Source organism: Oncorhynchus mykiss, chromosome 11, assembly GCF_057628025.1.
Source record: "Oncorhynchus mykiss isolate SJ-2025 chromosome 11, ASM5762802v1, whole genome shotgun sequence".
NCBI classification, from domain to species: Eukaryota; Metazoa; Chordata; class Actinopteri; order Salmoniformes; family Salmonidae; genus Oncorhynchus; species Oncorhynchus mykiss.
This window is the reverse complement of record NC_143032.1, coordinates 86802501-86826924: the sequence shown is the minus strand read 5'-3', so window position 1 is coordinate 86826924 and position 24424 is coordinate 86802501. Positions and strand designations below refer to the sequence as shown.

At 46.7% G+C, this 24424-nt stretch overlaps 1 protein-coding gene across 1 annotated transcript in view; it reads right to left on the bottom strand.

Annotated features, from left to right (window-relative positions):
• Positions 1-2756: 2756 nt before the first annotated feature.
• LOC149979904 (uncharacterized) overlaps positions 2757-24424 on the bottom strand; it is a 42781-nt gene continuing 21113 nt past the window's right edge. Inside the window, exon 3 of the mRNA XM_090189081.1 lies at positions 2757-3067. Coding sequence (XP_090045207.1) covers positions 2757-3067 — 311 coding nt within the window. The remainder of the gene's footprint in view (positions 3068-24424) is intronic.

Genomic DNA, 24424 nt, shown 5'->3' with positions numbered 1-24424 from the left:
TGTTGGTGATGTGGACACCAAGGAACTTGAAACTCTCAACCTGTACCACTACAGCCCTGTAGATGTGAGTGGAGGCGTGTTTGGCCCTTCTTTTCCTGTAGTCCACAAACAGCTCCTTTGTCTTGCTCACGTTGAGGGAGAGGTTGTTGTCCTGGCACCACACTGCCAGGTCTCTGACCTCCTCCCTATAGGCTGCGTCATTGTTGTCAGTGATCAGGCCTACCACTGTTGTGTCATCAGCAAACTAAATTATGTTGTTGGAGTCGTGCTTGGGCACACTGGGAGACTAGTCAGGATCTAGGCAAAGATGAACAGAGCAAAGAACAGACAGATCCTTGCTCCAGAGTGGCGTAGCGGTCTAAGGCACTGCATCTCAGGCGTCAATACACACCCTGGTTCGATTCCAGGCTGTATCACAACCGGCCGTGATTGGGAGTCCCATAGGGTGGTGCCCAATGAATATCCTTGAGAGGCCCAGCCAGAGCCCGGACTTTTGAGCCCGATTGAACATCTCGAGATACCTGAAAATAGCTGTGCAGAAACGCTCCCTATCCAATCTGACAGAGCTTGAGAGGATCTGCAGAGAAGAATGGAAGAAACTGCCCAAATACAGGTGTTCCAAGCTTGTAGCGTCATACCCAAGAAGACTCAAGGCTGTAATCACTGGCAAAGGTGCTTCAACAAAGTACTGAGTGAAGGGTCTGAATACTTATGCGAGTGTGATATTTCAGTGTCAGTGTTTTTTTTATAGTTTTGGAAACGTTTAAAAAAAAATCTGTTTTTGCTTTGTCATTATGCGATATTGTGTGTAGATTGATGAGGGGGAAAAAACAATTTACTCAATTTTAGAATAAGTTTGTAAAGTCAAAAATGTGGAAAAAGTCAAGGGGTCAGAATATTTGGCCACGCAGTCATGGGAGTACAGGTTGAAACATGTAGGTTTTACAGATGCTTGGTCTGTGCACATGTCCTGGAGTCCTTGAATGTTGACCTGTTTAAATGTCTTGCTCACATCGGTACACATAGTCGTCCGGAACAGCTGGTGCTCTCATGTATGCTTCAGTGTTGCTTGCCTCAAAGCGAGCATAAAAGGCATTTAGTTTGTCTGGTAGGCTCGCGTCACTAAGGCAACTCGCTGCTGTGTTTCTCTTTGTAGTCCGTAATAGTTTGCAAGACCTGCCACATCTGACGTGCGTCAAAGCTGATGTAGTAGGATTTCATCTTAGTCCTATAATCACGATTTGCCTGTTTGATGGTTCGTCTGAGGGCATAGCGGGATTTCTTATAAGCGTCCGGATTACTGTCCTGCTCCTTGAACGCGGCAGCTCTAGCCTTTGGCTCGGTGTGGATGTTGCCTGTAATCCATGGCTTCTGATTGGGATATGTACGTACGGTCACTGTGGGGACGACGTCGTCGATGCACTTATTGATGAAGCCGGTGACTGAGGTTGTATACTCCTCAATGCCATTGGATGAATCGAGTGGTTGCACATGTGACATGCTGGTAGATCTCCGCCCCCTGTATTTCCCTCTTTTCCTCATGTGAATGATGGGGATTTGGGCCTGGACTCAGAGAAGAAGTATATCCTTTCCATCGGACTCATTAAAGAAAAAATATTAGTCACGTTCAAGGTGAGTAATCACTGATGTCACGCCCTGACCTTAGATATCTCTGTTTTCTATATATTTTGGTTAGGTCAGGGTGTGACTAGGATGGGTACTCTAGGCTTTTGTATGTCTTGGGTTTTTGTTTGTCTAGGGGTTTTGTATGTCTAGGGGTTTTGAATGCCTATGTTGGCCTGATATGGTTCCCAATCGGAGACATCTGTTTATTGTTGTCTCTGATTGGGGATCATATTTAGGCAGCCCTTTTTCTCACTTTTTGGTGTGGGATCTTGTCTACAGTTAGGTGCCTGTGTGCACACCAGTAGCTTCATGTTTCATTTGGTCGTTTGTTGTTTTTGTTTCAGTGAGTGTCAATTTATTTAACAAATATGTGGATCTCTATTCACGCTGTGCCTTGGTCTCATCATTACGACGAATGTGACAGAAGATCCCACCCCAGAAGGACCAAGCAACGTGTACAGGAAGAATGGACTTGGGAAGAGATTCTAGATGGTAAAAGACCCTGGACACAGGCTGGGGAGTATCGCCGTCTGAGGGAGGAAATTGAGGCAGCGAAAGCGGAACGGAGACATTACGAGGAGTATTACCAACGAGGCAAGCACGAGAGGCAGCCCCAAAGGAGGTAGGGTTTAGATCTGAGCCAACGCCTCGTGCTTACCATGGGGAGCGTGTGACTGGTCATGCACCGTGTTATGCAGTGATGCGCACGTTGTCTCCAGTGCGTATTCATAACCCAGTGCGCTCTATTCCAGCTCCCCGCATTTGCCCCGCTAGAGTGGGCATCCATCCAGGACGGGTTGTGCCAGCTCAGTGCTCCTGATCTCCAGTATACCTCTTCGGACCAAGATATACTGCGCCGGCTTTATGCGCTGTATCCCCAGTGCGTCTTCACAGCCCAGTGCATCTTGGGCCAGCGCCCCGCACTTGCCGGCTAAAGTGAGCAACCATCGTTGTGCCAGCTCTACGCTCCAGACCTCCAGTGCGTCTCCACGGCCCAGTATATCCTGCGCCGACCATACGTACTGTGTCTCCAGTGCTCCTCCACAGTCCAGTACATCCTGTGCCTCCTCCCCGCACTTGCCCTGAGGTGCGTGTCATCAGCCCGGTACCACCAGTGCCGGCACCACGCATCAGACCTCCAGTGCTCCTCCACAGTCCCGAGCTTCCGATGACAGTTCCCAGTCCGGGGCCTCCAGCGACGAGCTGCAGTCCAGATCCTCCAGTGGTGGTTCCCAGTCCGGGGCCTCCAGCGACGAGCTGCAGTCCAGATCCTCCAGCGGTGGTTCCCAGTCCGGGGCCTCCAGCGACGAGCTGCAGTCCAGATCCTCCAGCGGTGGTTCCCAGTTCTGAGCCTCCAACGATGATCGCCGGTCCGGTTCCTCTGACAACGATCCACGGTCCGGTTCCACAGAAGCGGAGGGATCAGTGAAGGGAGAGGGGGCTGCGTCCAGAACCGGAGCCGCCACCGAGGGTAGATGCCCGGGAGTCCGCACCTTTTGGGGGGGGGGGAGTACTGTCTCGCCCTGACCTTAGATATCTCTGCTTTCTATATATTTTGGTTAGGTCAGGGTGTGACTACTCTCGGTTTTTGTATGTCTAGGGGTTTTTGTATGTCTAGGGGTTATGTATGTCTATGTTGGCCTGATATGATTCCCAATCAGAGACAGCTGTTTATCGTTGTCTCTGATTGGGGATGATATTTAGGCAGCCCTTTTTCCCACTTTCTGGTGTGGGATCTTGTCTACAGTTAGGTGCCTGTGTGCATACTAGTAGCTTCACGTTTTGTTTGCTTGTATTTGTTTCAGTGAGTTTAGATGTATTAAAAAAATATGTGGAACTCTATTCACACTGCGCCTTGGTCTCATCATTACGAAGAACCTGTTCTGATATCCAGAAGCTTTTTTCAGTTCTAATTATATACATTTTTTTTGTATTGCAATTTTTATATAATTTTTTTCATGTATTATATTTTTTTTACCTTTTTTAAGAACAAATTCTTATTTACAATGACGGCCCACAGTTGTTATTTTTACTAAAAGACGGTAGGTAGCATTATGTACAAAAGTTACAAACAATGCGAAAAAACATAGCTGCTTAGGAGCCCGTAAAACGGCAGCCGTCCCCCTCCGGCAAAATAATTATTTTCTCCACAGGGTTCTTTGATTTAAAATTCCATTGCAGGGCTAAATCCTCTGGTCTCTCATCAGGTGTGCTGGGGGTAGCAGGGAGGGAGGGGGAGACAGGAGTAGGGAGAGGGGTAGAGGCTGGGAGATGCAATGGCAAGGAGATGGAGAGGCAGAATAATTGAGCCGGATTCTGACGCCGTCCTTCATCGAAACCCATAATGAGGTAGGAGGAGGAAAGAAGGGGAAGAGGGAAAGCGAAATGAGAAAGGGAGGCAGACGTGACACTCCTTCACCCCTACCCCCAGACCACTCCAGTCTGAAACATGACACTGACCCAGGAGAAGGGGAGTTGGGTCAAAGGGTGTTGTCTTGGTAACATAAGACTCTTTATCAACTGATGAAGTCTAGGGCCTGTAATCACAAAGCAGGCCAGACCAGAGGCTGTAGTCACAAAGCAGGCCAGACCAGGGCCTGTAATCACAAAGCAGGCCAGACCAGGGCCTGTAATCACAAAGCAGGCCAGACCAGGACCTGTAATCACAAAGCAGGCCAGACCAGGACCTGTAATCACAAAGCAGGCCAGACCAGGACCTGTAATCACAAAGCAGGCCAGACCAGGGCCTGTAATCACAAAGCAGGCCAGACCAGGGCCTGTAATCACAAAGCAGGCCAGACCAGGACCTGTAATCACAAAGCAGGCCAGACCAGGGACTGTAGTCACAAAGCAGGCCAGACCAGGGCCTATAATTACAAAGCAGGCCAGACCAGGGCCTGTAATCACAAAGCAGTCCAGACCAGGGCCTATAATCAGCCTCATACACACTCCTACACCCCCATGCACCCTCCTACAGTCCCATAAACCCTCCTACACCCCACCCCACCTTACAGCCCAACCCACCTTACAGCCCAACCACTGTACCCTAAACCCTCCTACACCCTCGTCCATCACCTTACACACTCATACACCCTCCTACACACTCCTGCAGCCCATACACCCTCCTACCCCATCCTATACCCTCATACACCATCATACACCCTGTTACTGCCCCAAACACACTCCTACACCCCCATACATCCTCTTACAGCCCATACACCCTCCTAAAACATCCATACACACTCCTACACCGCCCTACACCCTCATACACCCTACCAACCCTCATACACCCTCCTATACCTCCCTACAGCCCCATACACCCTCCTACAGCCCATACAACCTCTTGCACCCCCCTACAGCCCCATACACCCTCTTGCACCCCACTACAGGCCCATTCACCCTCCTACAGTCCCATACACCACCCTAAACCCTCCATACACCCTCCTACACCGCCCTACACCCCCATACACCTTACCAACCCTCATACACACTTCTACACCCCACTACAGCCCCATACACCCTCCAAACACCCTCCTACAGCCCTATACACCCTCCTTAGTGTTCTTGGGCACAGGGACAATGTGGTGGTCAGCTTGAAACATGTTGGTATTGCAGACTCGGTCAGGGACAGGTTAAAAATGTCAGTGAAGACACCTGCCAGTTGGTCAGCACATGCTCGGAGTACACATCCTGGTAATCCGTCTGGCCCCGCAGCCTTGTGTATGTTGACCTGTTTAACGGTCTTACTCACATCGGCTACGGAGAGAGTGATCACACAGTCGTCTGGAACAGCTGCATGTTTCAGTGTTACTTGCCTCGAAGTGTGCACAGAAGTAATTTAGCTCATCTGGTAGGCACGTGTCACTGGGCAGCTCACGGCTGTGCTTCCCCTTGTACCATAATAGTTTGCAAGCCCTGCCACATCCAACCAGCATCGGAGCCGGTGTAGTACGATTCAATGTTAGTCCTGTATTGATGTTTGCCTGTTTGATGGTTCGTTGGAGGCCATAGCGGAATTTCTTATAAGTGTCCAGGTTATATACTATATAGGGAATAGGGTTCCATAGGGCTCTGGTCTAAGTAGTGCACTATATTGGGAATATGGAGCCATTTGGGATGTGGTTGTAACTGAGTGATTGTGGTTTGTTATTGTTATCATTCAGAAGCTTAGAGAGCAAGGCCTGTGTTTGTTTCTTTAGCAGAACAGCCAGCTGGGGGAGGGGGGGGGGGCTCTGTCAGTCTTACCCAGTAGACTGAATACAGCCTCCATCTCAACCTATAACCCAGTAGACTGAATACAGCCTCCATCTCAACCTCTAACCCAGTAGACTGACAGACTGAATTTAGCCTCCATCTCAACCTCTAACCCAGTAGACTGAATACAGCCTCCATCCCAACCTCTAACCCAGTAGATTGACAGACTGAATACAGCCTCCATCTCAACCTCTAACCCAGTAGACTGAATACAGCCTCCATCTCAACCTCTAACCCAGTAGACTGAATACAGCCTCCATCTCAACCTCTAACCCAGTAGACTGACAGATGGAATTTAGCCTCCATCTCAACCTCTAACCCAGTAGACTGAATACAGCCTCCATCTCAGCCTCTAACCCAGTAGACTGATTACAGCCTCCATCTCAACCTCTAACCCAGTAGACTGAATACAGCCTCCATCTCAGCTTCCTTTCATGCGCCACGATTCCCCAGGCCAGCTAGTTAACATTAGCCTACTGCCTCTAGCTACATGTTGAACTTATATCGTCTCAGGCCAGGGGCAATGTATGGATGTAATGTATGGATTAATGGTTTGATCAAAATCGCCATTATAATCATTGGCCAATATGGATCATTTATGTAAAACCACAAGTCCGTAACTCCATCGATGGCTAATTTTGGAAATGGTCAAAACAACAATGCATTTACAGGGCAATTCAATCAAAGACAATATGCAGTGATAATACGTTGGACATATAGCCAACTGCACAAACCCCATTGCTACAGTACTGTTTTTAATAGATTATTATTGCATAGGCTTGCATTTTTTGAAGTCAAGATAAAAAACAAACCTGAGCGGTAAACCTCGGCTTGCATTTTGACTCAGGAAAGGTTGGTGACCATTGCCTTAGGAGGTATTGGAGCCACTTCTCATAGCGTACATGCTAGGCTAACTACCAGCTATGATTGCTATCGGCTAACTATGTTGGGTATCGGCTAACTATGATTGCTATCGGCTAGCTATGGTGGGTATCGGCTAACTATGTTGGGTATCGGCTAACTATGATTGCTATCGGCTAACTATGTTGGGTATCGGCTAACTATGATTGCTATCGGCTAGCTATGGTGGGTATCGGCTAACTATGCTGGCTATTTTATATTTGATTTCACCTTTATTTAACCAGGTAGGCCAGTTGAGAACTGCGACCTGGCCAAGATAAAGCAAAGCAGTGCGAAAAAACAACAACACACGTGGGATAAACAAACGTATAGTCAATAACACAATGGAAACATCTATATACAGTGTGTGCAAATGAAGTAAGGTGGTAAGGCAATAAATAGGCCAATAGTGGCGAAGTAATTACAATTTACCAAATTAACACTGGAGACTGAATATGTGCAGATGAGGATGTGCAAGTAGAAATACTGGTGTGCAAAAGAACAGAAAAACAAAAAACAGATATGGGGATGAGGTAGGTAGTTGGTTGGATGGGCTATTTACAGATGGGCTATTTACAGATGGGCTGTTTACAGATGGGTTGTTTACAGATGGGCTGTTTGCAGATGGGCTGTTTACAGTGGCTTTCTATGTTAGCATAGCTTTTAGCTTGCCATGTTGTCTATTGATTAGCTATGATGGTCATTACAGTAGCGAATGATATGTTTGCTTTTGGCTTGACAACTGTCAAACATGGTTTTCCTCTGATGATGGCTGCTTACAGAAGTACTTAAAAGTTATTTAACAGACCATTACTCTTCATAAAGCTGATAATGAAAAGTCCATTGGTGGGTCTACCAGCGAGCCTGTTTGCTTTAGGCCAGCTGAGGGTTGGAAAGGCACACATACTACTGATTATATTCACTAGGCATATTAACCTCACCACGGACATAGAGAGAAGGGGAGGGAAAGGAAGAGAAAATAAGAAGTAGAGAGAGGGAAGAAGAGAGAGAAGGGAAGAGAGAGAGAAGAGGGAAGAGAGAGAGAGAGAGGAAGGAAGAGAGAGAGGAGGGAAGAGAGAGAGAAGAGGGAAGAAGAGAGAGAGAAGAGGGAAGAGAGAGAGAGGGAGGAGGGAAGAGAGGGAGGAGGGAAGAGAGAGGAGGGAAGAGAGAGAGAGAGAGATAGAGAGAGGAAGGAAGAGAGAGGAGGGAAGAGAGAGAGAAGAGGGAAGAAGAGAGAGAAGAGGGAAGAGAGAGAGAAGAGGGAAGAGAGAGGGAGGGGGGAAGAGAGAGGGAGGAGGGAAGAGAGAGGGAGGAGGGAAGAGAGAGGGAGGAGGGAAGAGAGAGGAGGGAAGAGAGAGAGGAAGGAAGAGAGAGAGAAGAGGGAAGAGAGAGAGGAAGGAAGGAAGAGAGAGAGAAGAGGGAAGAGAGCGGGAGGAGGGAAGAGAGAGAGATGGGAAGAGAGATGGAGGGGGGAAGAGAGAGAGAAGAGGGAAGAGAGAAGGAGGAGGGAAGAGAGAGGGAGGAGGGAAGAGAGAGAGAAGAGGGAAGAGAGAGGGGGAGGGAAGAGAGAGGGGGGAGGGAACAGAGAGGGAGGAGGGAAGAGAGAGAGGAGGGAAGAGAGAGGGAGTGATAGAGGAAAGGGAATGAGAGAAAAAAATGTAGAATGAGAAATAGAGATAACAGAGAGAGAAAGTAAGAAGTAGAGACAGGTGTGAGCAAGACAGTCAGTCATCAGTCAGTCAGACAGTCAGTCATCAGACAGTCAGTCAGTCAGTCAGTCATCAGACAGTCAGTCATCAGTCAAACAGTCAATCATCAGTCAGACAGTCAGTCATCAGTCAGACAGTCAGTCATCAGACAGTCAGTCAGTCATACGACAGTCAGCCAGTCAGTCGTCAGACAGACAGTCAGTCATCAGTCAGACAGTCAGTCAGTCAGTCAGTCATCAGTCAGATAGTCAGTCATCAGACAGTCAGTCATCAGTCAGACAGTCATCAGTCAGACAGTCAATCATCAGACAGTCAGTCATCAGACAGTCAGTCAGTCAGTCATCAGTCAGACAGTCAGTCAGTCAGTCAGTCAGTCATCAGTCAGACAGTCAGTCATCAGTCAGTCATCAGTCAGACAGTCTGTCAGTCAGTCAGTCAGTCAGTCATAAGACAGTCAGTCAGTCAGTCAGTCAGTCGTCAGACAGTCAGTCATCAGTCAGTCAGTCAATCGTCAGTCCGACAGTAAGTCAGTCAGTCAGTCAGTCAGTTAGTCATCAGACAGTCAGTCATCAGTCAGACAGTCAATCATCAGTCAGACAGTCAGTCATCATTCAGACAGTCAGTCATCAAACAGTCAGTCAGTCAGTCATCAGAGAGTCAGTCATCAGTCAGTCAGTCATCAGTCCGTCAGTCAGTCATCAGAAAGTCAGTCATCAGTCCGTCAGACAGTCAGTCATCAGACAGTCAGTCATCAATCAGTCAGTCATCAGTCAGTCAGCCAGTCAGTCAGTAAATCAGTCAAAAGAGTCACTCATCAGTCAGACAGTCAATCATCAGTCAGACAGTCAGTCATTAGTCAGTCAGTCATCGGATAGTCAGTCAGTCAGTCAGTCAGTCAGTCATCAGTCAGACAGTCAGTCATCAGGCAGACAGTCAGTCATCAGTCAGATAGTCAGTCATCAGACAGTCAGTCAGTCATCAGACAGTCTGTCATCAGTCAGCCAGTCAGTCAGTCATGCAGTCAGTCATCAGACAATCAGTCATCAGTCAATCAGTCATCAGACAGTCAGCCATCAGACAGTCAGTCATCAGACAGTCAATCGTCAGTCAGACAGTCAGTCATCAGACAGTCAGTCAGTCAATCAGTCATTCATCAGACAGTCAGTCATCAAACAGTCAGTCATCAGAAAGTCAGTCATTAAGTCGTCATCAGTCAATCAGTCATCAGTCAGTCAGTCTGTCAATCAGTCAGTCATCAGTCAGCTAGTCAGTCAGTCAGTCACTCAGTCAGTCAAAAGACAGTCAGTCATCAGTCAGACAGTCAATCATCAGTCAGACAGTCAGTCATTAGTCAGTCAGTCATCATCAGTCAGTCAATCATCAGTCAGTCATGCAGTCAGTCATCAGACAATCTGTCATCAGTCAATCAGTATTCAGACAGTCAGCTATCAGACAGTCAATCATCATTCAGACAGTCAGTCATCAGACAGTCAGTCAGTCAGTCAGTCATTCATCAGACAGTCAGTCACCAAACAGTCAGTCATCAGAAAGTCAGTCATTAAGTCATCATCAGTCAGTCAGTCATCAGTCAGTCAGTCAGTCAGTCAGTCAGTCAGTCATCAGACAGTCAGTTATCAGTCAGACAGTCAGTCATCAGTCAGACAGTCAGTCATCAGACAGTCAGTCAATCAGTCAGTCAGTCAGTCAGTCATCAGTCAGACAAACAGTCATCAGTCAGACAGTCAGTCATCAGTCAGTCATCAGACAGTCAGTCATCAGACAGTCAGTCAATCAGTCAGTCATTAAGTCATCAGTCAGACAGTCAATCATCAGTCAGACAGTCAGTCACCATTCAGACAGTCAGTCATTAGACAGTCAGACAGTCAGTCATCAGACAGTCAGTCTTCAGACAGTCAGTCATCAGTCAGTCAGTCAGTCAGTCATCAGTCAGTCAGTCAGACAGTCAGCCAGTCTTCAGACAGTCAGTCAGTCATCAGTCAGTCAGTCTTCAGACAGTCAGTCAGTCATCAGTCAGTCAGTCATCAGACAGTCAGTCGTCAGTCATCAGACAGTCAGTCAGTCATCAGTCAGACAGTCAATCATCAGTCAGACAGTCAGTCATCAGTCAGACAGTCAGTCATCAGACAGTCAGTCAGTCAGTCAGTCATTCATCAGACAGTCAGTCATCAGTCAGTCATCAGTCAGAAAGTCAGTCATTAGACAGTCAGTCATCAGACAGTCAGTCATCAGTCATTAGTCAGTCAGTCAGTTGTCATCAGTCAGTCAGTCAGTCATCAGACAGTCAGTCATCAGTCAGTCAGTCAGTCAGTCATCAGACAGTCAGTCAGTCAGTCATCAGTCAGACAGTCAGTGGTTCAGTCATTCAGTCAGTCAGTCATTCAGTCAGTCAGTCAGTCAGTCAGTCAGTCAGTCAGTCATCAGCCAGTTATCAGTCAGTCATTCAGTCATCAGTCAGTCATCAAACAGTCAGTCATCAGTCAGACAGTCAGTCATCAGTCAGTCAGTCAGTCAGTCAGTCAGTCAGTCATCAGCCAGTTATCAGTCAGTCATTCAGTCATCAGTCAGTCATCAAACAGTCAGTCATCAGTCAGACAGTCAGTCATCAGTCAGTCAGTCAGTCAGTCAGTCATTCAGTCATCAGTCAGTCATCAAACAGTCAGTCATCAGTCAGACAGTCAGTCATCAGTCAGTCAGTAAGGAAGCCTGACTGTGCAGATGCCTTCTTAATGGAGCTATCTGTCTGACCAATGACCAGGCAGAATATGAAAATGGTTTGGGCAATCCGTCGCTCTGACAGAATGTTCCACGGTTGGCTGAGCCCGGAGGGCCAGCACAGCAGCCCAGTCGGTGCCATTTTTGTTGTCGTTGCATATTCTCATTTCAATTTAATTGCATGATATGAAGTTGTATTTCGATGCTTTCACAAGTATATAATGATTCTGAGGGTAGAACCTGATTACAAATGTACAATTACAATAACTCAACTGTTTTCTGTTAGTGCTCTCTGTCTGTCTCAGATCAGCTGAGAGGAAGTGTAGTCGTGATTTGAAATGGTGAAACGGTTTCCTAATAAACCACTTCCTAGAGCTCCATTTTTATGTAGTGGTCTGCCTACCCATGTGAGAGACGCAGACTCGGTCTCAACCTTTAAGTCTTTACTGAAGACTCATCTCTTCAGTGGGTCATATGATTGAGTGTAGTCTGGCCCAGGAGTGTGAAGGTGAACGGAAAGTCTCTGGAGCAACGAACCGCCCTTGCTGTCTCTGTCTGGCCGGTTCCCCTCTTTCCACTGGGATTCTCTGCCTCTAACCCTATTACAGGGGCTGAGTCACTGGCTTTCTGGTTCTCTTTCATGCCGTCCCTAGGAGGGGTGCGTCACTTGAATGGGTTGAGTCACTGACGTGATCTTCCTGTCTGGGTTGGCACCCCACCTTGGGTTGTGCCGTGGCGGAGATCTTTGTGGGCTATACTCGGCCTTGTCTCAGGATGGTAAGTTGGTGGTTGAAGATATCCTTCTAGTGGTGTGGGGGCTGTGCTTTGGCAAAGTGGGTGGGGTTATATTATGCCTGTTTGGCCCTGTCCGGGGGTGTCCTCGGATGGTGCCACAGTGTCTCCTGACCCCTCCTGTCTCAGCATCCAGTTGCTGCAGTAGTTTATGTTTCAGGGGGCTAGGGTCAGTCTGTCCCCAGTCCACCTGGCCGTGCTGCTCCAGTTTCAACTCTTCTGCCTGCGGCTATGGAACCCTGACCGGTTCACCAGACGTGCTACCTGTCCCAGACCTGCTGTTTTCAACTCTCTAGAGACAGCAGGAGCGATAGAGATACTCTTAATGATCGGCTATGAAAATCCAACTGACATTTACTTCTGACCTGTTGCACCCTCTACTACTGCTGTGATTATTATTATTCGACCATGCTGGTCATTTATGAACATTTGAACATCTTGGCCATGTTCTGTTTTAATCTCCACCCGGCACAGCCAGACGAGGACTGGCCACCCCACATAGCCTGGTTCCTCTCTAGGTTTCTTCCTAGGTTCTGGCCTTTCTAGGGAGTTTTTTCTAGCCACCCTGCTTCTACATCTGCATTGCTTGCTGTTTGGGGTTTTAGGCTGGGTTTCTGTACAGCACTTTGAGATATCAGCTGATGTACGAAGGGCTATATAAATACATTTGATTTGATTTGATTCCTCAGGATTGGTTATTGGATATCTATTATTTGTAGTTTACCTTAATGTTCTGTCAAATGCATAAAAAAACCTGACAGTTCCATTTCTACATTAATGTGTGAAACTGCCATAATAATATATCACGTTATTACTAGGGTTGCAACATTCGAGAATCTTCACCAAAATGTCCACGTTTCCTGAACCAGGAGGGAATAAGCAGTAAATCTGGACTCCTCCAACCAGGATTTCTGGAAAACATGGGAATGTTAGGTAAGATACCGGAAATGTGCAACTCTTATTGGCTGTCTCAGCCAACATGTGAGTGTGTTCCTACCATATGTTTCTCATACAGCCTGAGCCAGTGAGAACAGCCAGTGACAACAGCCAATGAGAACAGCCGGTGACAACAGCCAATGAGAACAGCCAGTGAGAACAGCCAGTGAAAACAGCCAGTGAGAACAGCCAGTGAGAACAGCCAATGAAAACAGCCAGTGACAACAGCCAGTGACAACAGCCAGTGAGAACAGCCGGTGAGAACAGCCAACGAGAACAGCCGGTGAGAACAGCCAGTGAGAACAGCCGGTGAGAACAGCCAGTGAGAACAGCCGGTGAGAACAGCCAGTGAGAACAGCCGGTGAGAACAGCCGGTGAGAACAGCCAATGAGAACAGCCAGTGAGAACAGCCAGTGAGAACAGCCAGTGAGAACAGCCAGTGAGAACAGCCAATGAAAACAGCCAGTGACAACAGCCAGTGACAACAGCCAGTGAGAACAGCCGGTGAGAACAGCCAGTGAGAACAGCCGGTGAGAACAGCCAGTGAGAACAGCCGGTGAGAACAGCCAGTGAGAACAGCCGATGAGAACAGCCGGTGAGAACAGCCAATGAGAACAGCCAGTGAGAACAGCCAGTGAGAACAGCCAGTGAGAACAGCCAATGAAAACAGCCAGTGACAACAGCCAGTGACAACAGCCGGTGAGAACAGCCAGTGACAACAGCCGGTGAGAACAGCCAGTGAGAACAGCCGGTGAGAACAGCCAGTGAGAACAGCCGGTGAGAACAGCAAGTGAGAACAGCCGGTGAGAACAGCCGGTGAGAACAGCCAGTGAGAACAGCCAGTGAGAACAGCCAATGACAACAGCCAGTGAGAACAGCCATTGAGAACAGCCATTGAGAACAGTCGGTGAGAACAGCCATTGAGAACAGCTGGCGAGAACAGCCAGTGAGAACAGCCAGTGAGAACAGCCAGTGAGAACAGCCGGTGAGAACAGCCAGTGAGAACAGCCGGTGAGAACAGCCGGTGAGAACAGCCAGTGAGAACAGCCAGTGAGAACAGCCAGTGAGAACAGCCAGTGAGAACAGCCGGTGAGAACAGCCGGTGAGAACAGCCGGTGAGAACAGCCAGTGAGAACAGCCAGTGAGAACAGCACACATCTCTCCAACTATTAGACGTTTGTTTCAGTGTGGATAGATGAACGGATGGAGAACACAGAAAGAGAAAGAGATCTGCATTACATTGTCTGATAGAAAATGACTTGTCACTTGCCAGAGGCAATCTCTGCACAGCTTTGATAAACTTCAAAGTCTGGATGGACATCAGTTCTGTGGAACAATTGTTCTTTGTTCTCCCTGCCTGCCTCCCTGTGGGCTGGCTGGGGTATAAGGTTATGGAGGAGTGGACATTAAGTATATTCATAGATTTTGTCCCAAATGGCACTATATCCCCTACATAACGCACTACTTTGGACGAGGGCCCTAGGGGCTTACTAGGGCATAGGGTGCCATTTGGGCAAAGGAAGAGTGAACCCGGCCCGGGTCTGTTCCTGCCAGAGCAGCTGTTAGCAGTTAGAGTGGTGGGAAGGAAACGCAGAGAAATCTCCCCTCTATTAGGGTGCCTCCTGCTCTTAGAGAGCCCTCTTATCTCCTGACTCACCCTAACCACACCACACCCTAACGCTAACCACACCACACCCTCCCCTAACCCTAACCATACCCTCCCCTAACGCTAACCACACCACACCCTAACCCTAACCCTAACCACACCACACCACACCACACCCTCCCTAACCCAAACTAACCACACCACACCCTTCCCTAACCCTAACCATACCCTCCCCTAACGCTAACCACACCACACCCTAACCCTAACCCTAACCACACCACACCCTCCCCTAACCCTAACCACACCCTCCCTAACACTACCCCTAACGCTAACCACACCCTCCCTAACCCTAACCTTAACCACACCCTCCCTAACCCTAACCCTAACCATACCACACTATACCACTCCCTCCCCTAACCGTAACCCTAACCCTAATCATACCCTCCCCTAACCCTAACCCTAACCCTAATCATACCCTCCCTAACCCTAACGCTAATCACACCCTCCCTAACCCTAACCCTACCATAACACTCCCTCCCCTAACCCTAACCATACCACTCCCTCCCCTAACCCTAACCTTAACCCTAACCATACCACTCCCTCCCCTAACCCTAACAACACCACACCCTCCCTTAATGCTCAACTGTGTTCTAACCATCTAGTAGCCTGGGTTCTGGTCTGTTCTAACCATCTAGTAGCCTGGGTTTTGGTCTGTTCTAACCATCTAGTAGCCTGGGTTCTGGTCTGTTCTAACCATCTAGTAGCCTGGGTTCTGGTCTGTTCTAACCATCTAGTAGCCTGGGTTCTGGTCTGTTCTAACCATCTAGTAGCCTGGGTTTTGGTCTGTTCTAACCATCTAGTAGCCTGGGTTCTGGTCTGTTCTAACCATCTAGTAGCAGCCTGGGTTCTGGTCTGTTCTAACCATCTAGTAGCCTGGGTTCTGGTCTGTTCTAACCATCTAGTAGCCTGGGTTCTGGTCTGTTCTAACCATCTAGTAGCCTGAGTTTTGGTCTGTTCTAACCATCTAGTAGCCTGAGTTCCAGTCTGTTCTAAACATCTAGATACCTGGGTTCCAGTGCATTCTAGCCCTTCACTAGCCTGGGGTCCTGTTCTCCAGCTTGGTTTCATAACGTCTCTATCTCAGACCAAAGAGTTCCAGGTTTCCTAACAACCCCTGCAGCGTCTCAGCCTTGGCCTTCTTCTTCTCTCCAACTTACTTTTATTTCATTATTTTTAATATCCTCCTCCCTGTTTGTACCTCTAACTCTATTTTCAATTTCCCTCCACATTCCGGAGCAATATGTAACTCACTGCTTTTACACTGCTGGACCAGAGCCAGACTAACCCGAGCTGCAGGGACCAGGGTCTACAGGCCTTTCATAGGTCTGTAAAGATATACTAGAGTTTTATTAACATGTGAGAGATGGAGAGAAGCTGTCAAATTTGGATAATTGCGACAGAATAGTTCATCAAATATTGTCTCACCTGATGTGCGTGCTCTTTTATGTTTGTATGTTTTCTGATTCTTTAGCACAGTGACATCTTTTCCTTTTGTTTCCACGTGGGAGCCAAGGCATCTAAACCAAGTTATTCCTTCTTCAGCCCCAGACTTCATTTTCTAACTGAAGGAAACCAGGAGCCGTTGAATGTTTTTCATTAAGCTCTAAGAAATGGAATATGATGTCATCGGTATTCTTCTGTCGTTGTATCATTAGCTAGCGTCAGCGCTTTTCGTGTAAGGGAGGAGGAAAGAGGGATGGAGAGAGAGAGAGACAGCGAGAGAAAGAGCGAGAGAGGAGGATCCGTACAAGGAAAACTGGGGTGACAACCTGTTGCTATGTGTTGCTGGGTAGACTGGTTGCTAGGCTGCTCTATACTCAGCAATTAATTCCAACACCGGCCAAGGATGGGAGTGAGAGCCGGGCTGGCTGCAAGATTTGGTAATTGGCCAAGAGCGAGAGAGTAGGGATGTAGGGACAACAAGAGGGAGTGCGGGAGAGGGAGAGAGAAAAACAGAGCGAGAGAGTAGGGATGTAGGGACAACAAGAGGGCGTGCGGGAGAGAGAACAAGAGCAAGGTAGGGAGAGAGAGAGGGATATAAAGAGAGGGAAGGAGAGAGGAAGCGAAGGAGGGACAGAGAGGGAGGGAGATTGAGAAGGAGGGAAAGTAGGAAGGGAGAAAAAAAAGAGAAAGACAAGGAGAAGAGGGAGGAAAGAAAAGAGAGAGAACAGGCCCTCCGCTGATTTTATTGTTATAACTAGCAAACCTCAGTAAACAAACAGAAAATCACATAAATTGTTAATGGAGGGTAAGAGTTTGGAGCAGCTACAGCCATGTTGAAAGGCTTGGGGCAGTGACAGCCATGTTGAAAGGCTTGGGGCAGTGACAGCCATGTTGAAAGGCTTGGGGCAGTGACAGCCATGTTGAACGACTTGGGGCAGTGACAGCCATGTTGAAAGGCTTGGGGCAGTGACAGCCATGTTGAAAGGCTTGGGGCAGTAGCAGCCATGTTGAAAGGCTTGGGGCAGTGACAGCCATGTTGAAAGGCTTGGGGCAGTAACAGCCATGTTGAAAGGCTTGGGGCAGTAACAGCCATGTTGAAAGGCTTGGGGCAGTGACAGCCATGTTGAAAGGCTTGGGGCAGTGACAGCCATATTGAATAGAGTAGACCGCTAATTAGCCAGCTCATCCTCCTCAGGAGGATGACATCATCCCCTATGAAGAAATAGCAAGCATTTCTAAAGCAATCATTTTTTTTCTCCAATTTATGCTCTGGCCACAAGCACAAGTATAGGCTGAATTAACAAAATAATTTGGCTGTGAGTTGACAGAACGTTAACTTTTAAAAGTTAGATTTTCACTTGACAGTTACTTAAAAACTACAAAATGTTCTCTCAGTTTCATGTCAAAATGACTAGAGTAGCAGGACATTGGCTTTAAACTGCAACTGTTTCTCTCTGCCCCATGGCAAAACACATTGAAATACAGGAAGCTGTTTTCCTCAAATAAATCGGTTTTCTCCACCAAAATAATGGTTCCATTTTTGGGGTGTTGGGGCCTTCTACTTTCCAGTATTTTCAAAATACCCCCCTAAAAAAAACTCCATATACCCCTCGAAATAGCCCTCCATATACCTCTCAACCTACCCTTACAGCTGCCCAAAATACCACTTCAGCTGCCCATGTCCCTTAATGTTGATGATGTGGTTGTTACTGACAAGGAGCACATGGCTGAGCTCTTTAATCACCACTTCATTAAGTCAGGATTCCTATTTGACTCAGCCATGCCTCCTTAACCGTCCAACATTTCCTAATCTCCCACCCCTATCATCGCAAAGCCTATCTTCTTTTTCTATGGGGCGGCAGGGTAGCCTAGTGGTTAGAGCGTTGGACTAGTAACCGGAAGGTTGCGAGTTCAAACCCCCGAGCTGACAAGGTACAAATCTGTCGTTCTGCCCCTGAACAGGCAGTTAACCCACTGTTCCCAGGCCGTCATTGAAAATAAGAATTTGTTCTTAACTGACTTGCCTGGTTAAATAAAGGTAAAAAAAAAAAAAAAAAATCTCTGACATTATTAACATGTCTCTCCTCTCTGGGGAGGTTCCCATTGCTTGGAAGGCAGCCACGGTGTGTCCTTTATTTAAAGGGGAGATCAAGCTGATCCTAACTGTTATAGGCCAATATCTATTTTTGCCCTGTTTATCAAAAGTGTTGGAAAAACTTGTCAATAATCAACCGACTGGCTTTCTTGCTGTCTACCGTATTCTCTCTGGTATGCAATCTGGTTTCCGCTCAGGTTATGGATGTGTCACTGCAACCTTAATTAAGGGTCCTAAATATTGTCACCATTGCCCTTGATTCTAAGCAATGTTGTGCTGCTATTTTTATTGGCTTAGCCAAAGCTTTTGATACAGTAGACCATTCCATTCCTGTGTGCTGGCTAAGGAGTATTGTTGTCTCTGAGGGGTCTTTGGTCTGGTTTGCTAACTACCTCTTTCAAAGAGTGCAGTGTATAAAGTCAGAACATCTGCTGTCTCACCTACTGCCTGTCACCAAGGGAGTACCCCAAGGCTCAATCCTAGGCCCCATGCTCTTCTCAATTTACATCAACAACATAGCTCAAGCAGTAGGAAGCTCTCTCATCCATTTATATGTAGATGATACAGTCTTATACTCAGCTGGCACCTCCCAGGATTTTGTCTTAAATGCTCTACAACAAGCTTTCTCTACCCTTAACCTTGTTCTGAACACCTCCAAAACAAAGGACATGTGGTTTGGTAAGAAGAATGCCCCTTTCTGCACCAGTGTGATTACTACCTCTGAGGGTTTAAAGCTTGAGGTAGTCACCTCATACAAGTACTTGGGAGTATGGCTAGACAGTACACTGTTCATCCCTCAGAATATTTCAAAGCTGCAGGCTAAGGTTACATTTAGACTTGGTTTCCTCTATCGTAATCACTCCTCTTTCACCCCAGCTGCCAAACTAACCCTGGTTCAGATGACCATCCAACCCATGCTAGATTATGGAGATTATAGATTGGCAGGTAAGGGTAGTGTCGAGTGGCTAGATGTTCTTTACCATTCGGCCATCAGAATTGCCACCAATGCTCCTTATAGGACACATCACTGCACTCTATACTCCTCTGTAAACTGGTCATCTCTGTATACACGTCACAAGACCCACTGGTTGATGCTTAATTATAAAACCCTCTTAGGCCTCACGCCCCACTATCTGAGATATCTACTGCATCCTCCACATACAACACCCATTCTGCCAGTCACATTCTGTTAAAGGTCCCCAAACCCCACACGTCCCTGGGCCGCTCCTCTTTTTAGTTCGCTGCAGCTAGTGCCTGAAATGAGCTGCAGCAAACACTCAAATTGGACAGTTTTATCTCCACCATGGACACTCTTACTGACAGTTGTGGCTGCTTTGCGTGATGTATTGTTGTCTCTACCTTCTTGCCCTTTGTGCTGTTGTCTGTGTCCAATAATGTTTGGACCATGTTTTGTGCTGCTACCATGTTGTGCTGCTACCATGTTGTGCTGCTGCCATGTTGTGTTGCTACCATGTTGTGTTGCTACCATGTTGTTGTCATGTTGTGCTGCTGCCATGTTGTGTCGCTACCATGTTGTTGTCATGTTGTGTTGCTACCATGCTGTGTTGTCATGTATTGAATCCATGCTGTGTTGTTGTCTTAGTTCTCTCTTTATGTGGTGTTATACTTGGTATTTGGTATTTTATTAGGATCCCCATTAGCTGTTGCAAAAGCAGCAACTACTCTTACTGGTGTCCACACAGAACATGAAACATAATACAGAATGACATAACACAGAACATCATTAGATAAGAACAGCTCAACTCTCTTGTCGTGATGCGTGTTTTGAACACTATTTTTTATTTTATTTTTAATCCCAGGATGTGAACACGCAGGGAGGCCTTTTGCCATTTTGGTAGGCCGTCACTGTAAATACGAACTTGATCTTACACCCCTCCATAATACCCCTCAACATGCCCCTCCATATACCTCTCAACATTCCCCTCCATATACGCATATAATATACCTCTCAACATACCCCTCCATATAACCCTATAATATACCCGTCAACATACCCCTCCATATACCCCTATAATGTACCCCTCCACATACCACTCCACATACAACTCCATATACCCCTATAACATACCCCTCCATATACCCCTATAATATACCCCTCCATGTAGCCCTATAATATACCCCTTAACATACCCCTCAACATACCCCTCCATATACCCCTCAACATACCCCTCAACATACCACTATAATATACCCCTCAACATACATCTCAACGTACCCCTATAATATACCCCTCCACATACCCCTCCATATACTCCTCAACATACCCCTCCATATACCCCTACATATACACCTCCATATACCCCTACCTATACCCTTCATATACCCATCAATATACTCCTCCATATACCCTTCCATATACCCCTCCATATACCCTCCAATATACCCCTCCATATACCCTCCAATATACCCCTCCATATACCCTCCAATATACCCCTCCATATACACTCCAATATACCCCTCCATATACCCTCCATATACCCCTCCATATACCCTCCAATATACCCCTCCATATACCCTCCATATACCCCTCCATATACCCTCCAATATACCCCTCCATATACCCTCCAATATACCCCTCCATATACCCTCCATATACCCCTCCATATACCCTCCAATATACCCCTCCATATACCCTCCAATATACCCCTCCATATACACTCCAATATACCCCTCCATATACCCTCCAATATACCCCTCCATATACCCTTCAAAATACCCCTTCATTTAACCCTCCACATACCCCCCCATATACCCTTGTAATATACCCTTCAACATACGCCTATAATATACCCCTCCATATACCTTTATAATATACCCCTCCATATACCCCTATAATATACCCCTCCATATACCCCTCCACATACACCTCCATATACCCCTCCACATACCCCTCCATATACCAGTATAATATACCCCTCCATATACCCCTATAATATACCCCTCCATATACCCCTATAATATACGCCTCCATATACCCCTCCACATTCACCTTCACATACCCCTCAACATACCCCTCCATATACCCCTTTAATATACCCCTCTAAAATACCCCTCCATATACCCCTATAATATACCCCTATAATATACCCCTCCATATACCCCTTTAATATACCCCTCCATATACCCCTATAATATACCCCTCCATATACCCCTCCACATTCACCTTCACATACCCCTCAACATACCCCTCCATATACCCCTTTAATATACCCCTCTAAAATACCCCTCCATATACCCCTATAATATACCCCTATAATATACCCCTCCATATACCCCTCCATATACCCCTCCATATACCCATCAATATACCCCTCCATATACCCCTCCATATACCCATCAATATACCTCTCGATATACCCCTATAATATACCCCTATAATATACCCCTCCATATACCCCTCCATATACCCCTCCATATACCCATCAATATACCCCTCCATATACCCCTCCATATACCCATCAATATACCTCTCGATATACCCCTATAATATACCCCTTCAATATACCCCTCCATATGCCCTTCAACATACCCCTCATTATACCCTTCGATATACCCCTCAATATACCCCTATAATATACCCCTCCATATACCCAGCAATATACCCCTCCATATACCCTTCCATATACCCATCAATATACTCCTCCATATACCCTTCCATATAACCATCAATACACCCATCAACATACCCCTCAACATACCCTTATAATATATCCCTCAACATACCCTCAACATACCCCTCAACATACCCTTATAATATACGCCTCAACATAACCCTCAACAAACACCTATAATATACCCCTAAACATACCCCTCCATATACCCCTTTAATATACCCCTCCATATACCCCTATAATATACCCCTCAACATACCCCTCCATACACCCCTATAATATACCCCTCCATATACCCCTCAACATACCCCTCAATATACCCCTATAATATTCCCCTCCACATACACCACAAAATATACCCCTCAACTTACACCTCCATATACCCCTTTAATATACCCCTCTAAAATATCCCTCGATATACCCCTATAATATACCCCTATAATATACCCCTCCGTACTCTCTTCAACATACCCCTCCATATACCCCTCCATATACCCATCAATATACCCCTCCATATACCCCTCCATATACCTCTATAATATACCCCTCAACATACCCTCAACATACCCCTCAACATACCCCTATAATGTACGCGTCAAAATACCCTCAACACAACCATATAATATACCACTCAACATACCCCTCCATATACCCCTCCATATACCCTTCAATATACCCCTCCATATACCCCTCTATATACCCTTCAATATACCCCTCCATATGCCCTTCAACATACCCCTCATTATACCCTTCGATATACCCCTCAATATACCCCTCTATATACCCTCCACATGCCCTCCAATATACCCCTCTATATACCCTCCATATGCCCTTCAATTACCCCTCCATATGCCCTTCAATATACCCCTCCATATGCCCTTCAATATACCCCTCAATATACCCCTCTATATACCCTCCATATGCCCTTCAATATACCCCTCCATACACCCCCATAATATACCCCTCCATACACCCCTATAATATACCACCCAACATACCCATTAGTATACCCCTCCAATATACCCCTCCATATACCCCTCCATATACCCTTTCATATACCCCTCCAATATACCCCTCCATATACCTCTCCATATACCCCTCAACACACCCCTCCATATACCCCTCCATATAGCCCTCAATATACATGACCTCTCAATATACCCAACCATATACCCCTCCACATACCCCTCAACATACCCCTCAATATACCCCGCCATATGCCCTTCAACATACCCCTCATTATAGCCTTCGAAATACCCCCCCATATACCCCTCTATATACCCTCCACATGCCCTCCAATATACCCCTCCAATATACCCCTCCATATACCCCTCAATATACCCCTATAATATACCCCTCCAACATACCCCTCCATATACCCTTCAATATACCCCTCCATATACCCTTCAATATACCCCCCCATATACCCTTCAAAATACCCCTCCATATACCCCTCCATATACCCTTCAATATACCCCCCATATACCCTTCAAAATACCCCTCCATATACCCCTCCATATACCCTTCAATATACCCCTCCATATACCCCTCCATATACCCTTCAATATACCCCTCCATATACCCCTCCATATACCCTTCAATATACCCCTCCATATACCCCCCATATACCCTTCAAAATACCCCTCCATATACCCCTCCATATACCCTTCAACATACCCCTCAACACACCCCTCCATATACCCCGCCATATGCCCTTCAATATACCCCTCATTATAGCCTTCGATATACCCTTCAATATACCCCTATAATATACCCCTCCAATATAGCCCTCCATATACCCCTCATATACCCCTATAATATACCCCTCCATATAACCTTCAATATACCCCTCCATATACCCCTCCATATACCCCTCCATATACCCCTCCATATACCCCCCATATACCCTTCAAAATACCCCTCCATATACCCCTCCATATACCCCCCATATACCCCTCCATATACCCCTCCATATACCCCCCATATACCCTTCAAAATACCTCTCCATATACCCTTCAATATACCCCCCATATACCCCTCCATATACCCCCATATACCCTTCAAAATACCCCTCCATATACCCTTCAATATACCCCTCCATATACCCCTCCATATACCCCTCCATATACCCTTTCATATACCCCTCCAATATACCCCTCCATATACCTCTCCATATACCCCTCAACACACCCCTCCATATACCCCTCCATATTGCCCTCAATATACATGACCTCTCAATATACCCAACCATATACCCCTCCACATACCCCTCAACATACCCCTCAATATACCCCGCCATATGCCCTTCAATATACCCCTCATTATAGCCTTCGATATACCCCCCATATACCCCTCTATATACCCCTCCATATACCCCTCCATATACCCCTCCATATACCCCTCCATATACCCCCCATATACCCTTCAAAATACCTCTCCATATACCCCTCCATATACCCTTCAATATACCCCTCCATATACCCCTACCTATACCCTTCAATATACCCCTATAATATACCCCTCCATATGCCCTTCAATATACCCCTCATTATAGCCTTCGATATACCCCCCCATATACCCCTCTATATACCCCTCCATATACCCTCCATATACCCTCCATGTACCCCTCCATATACAC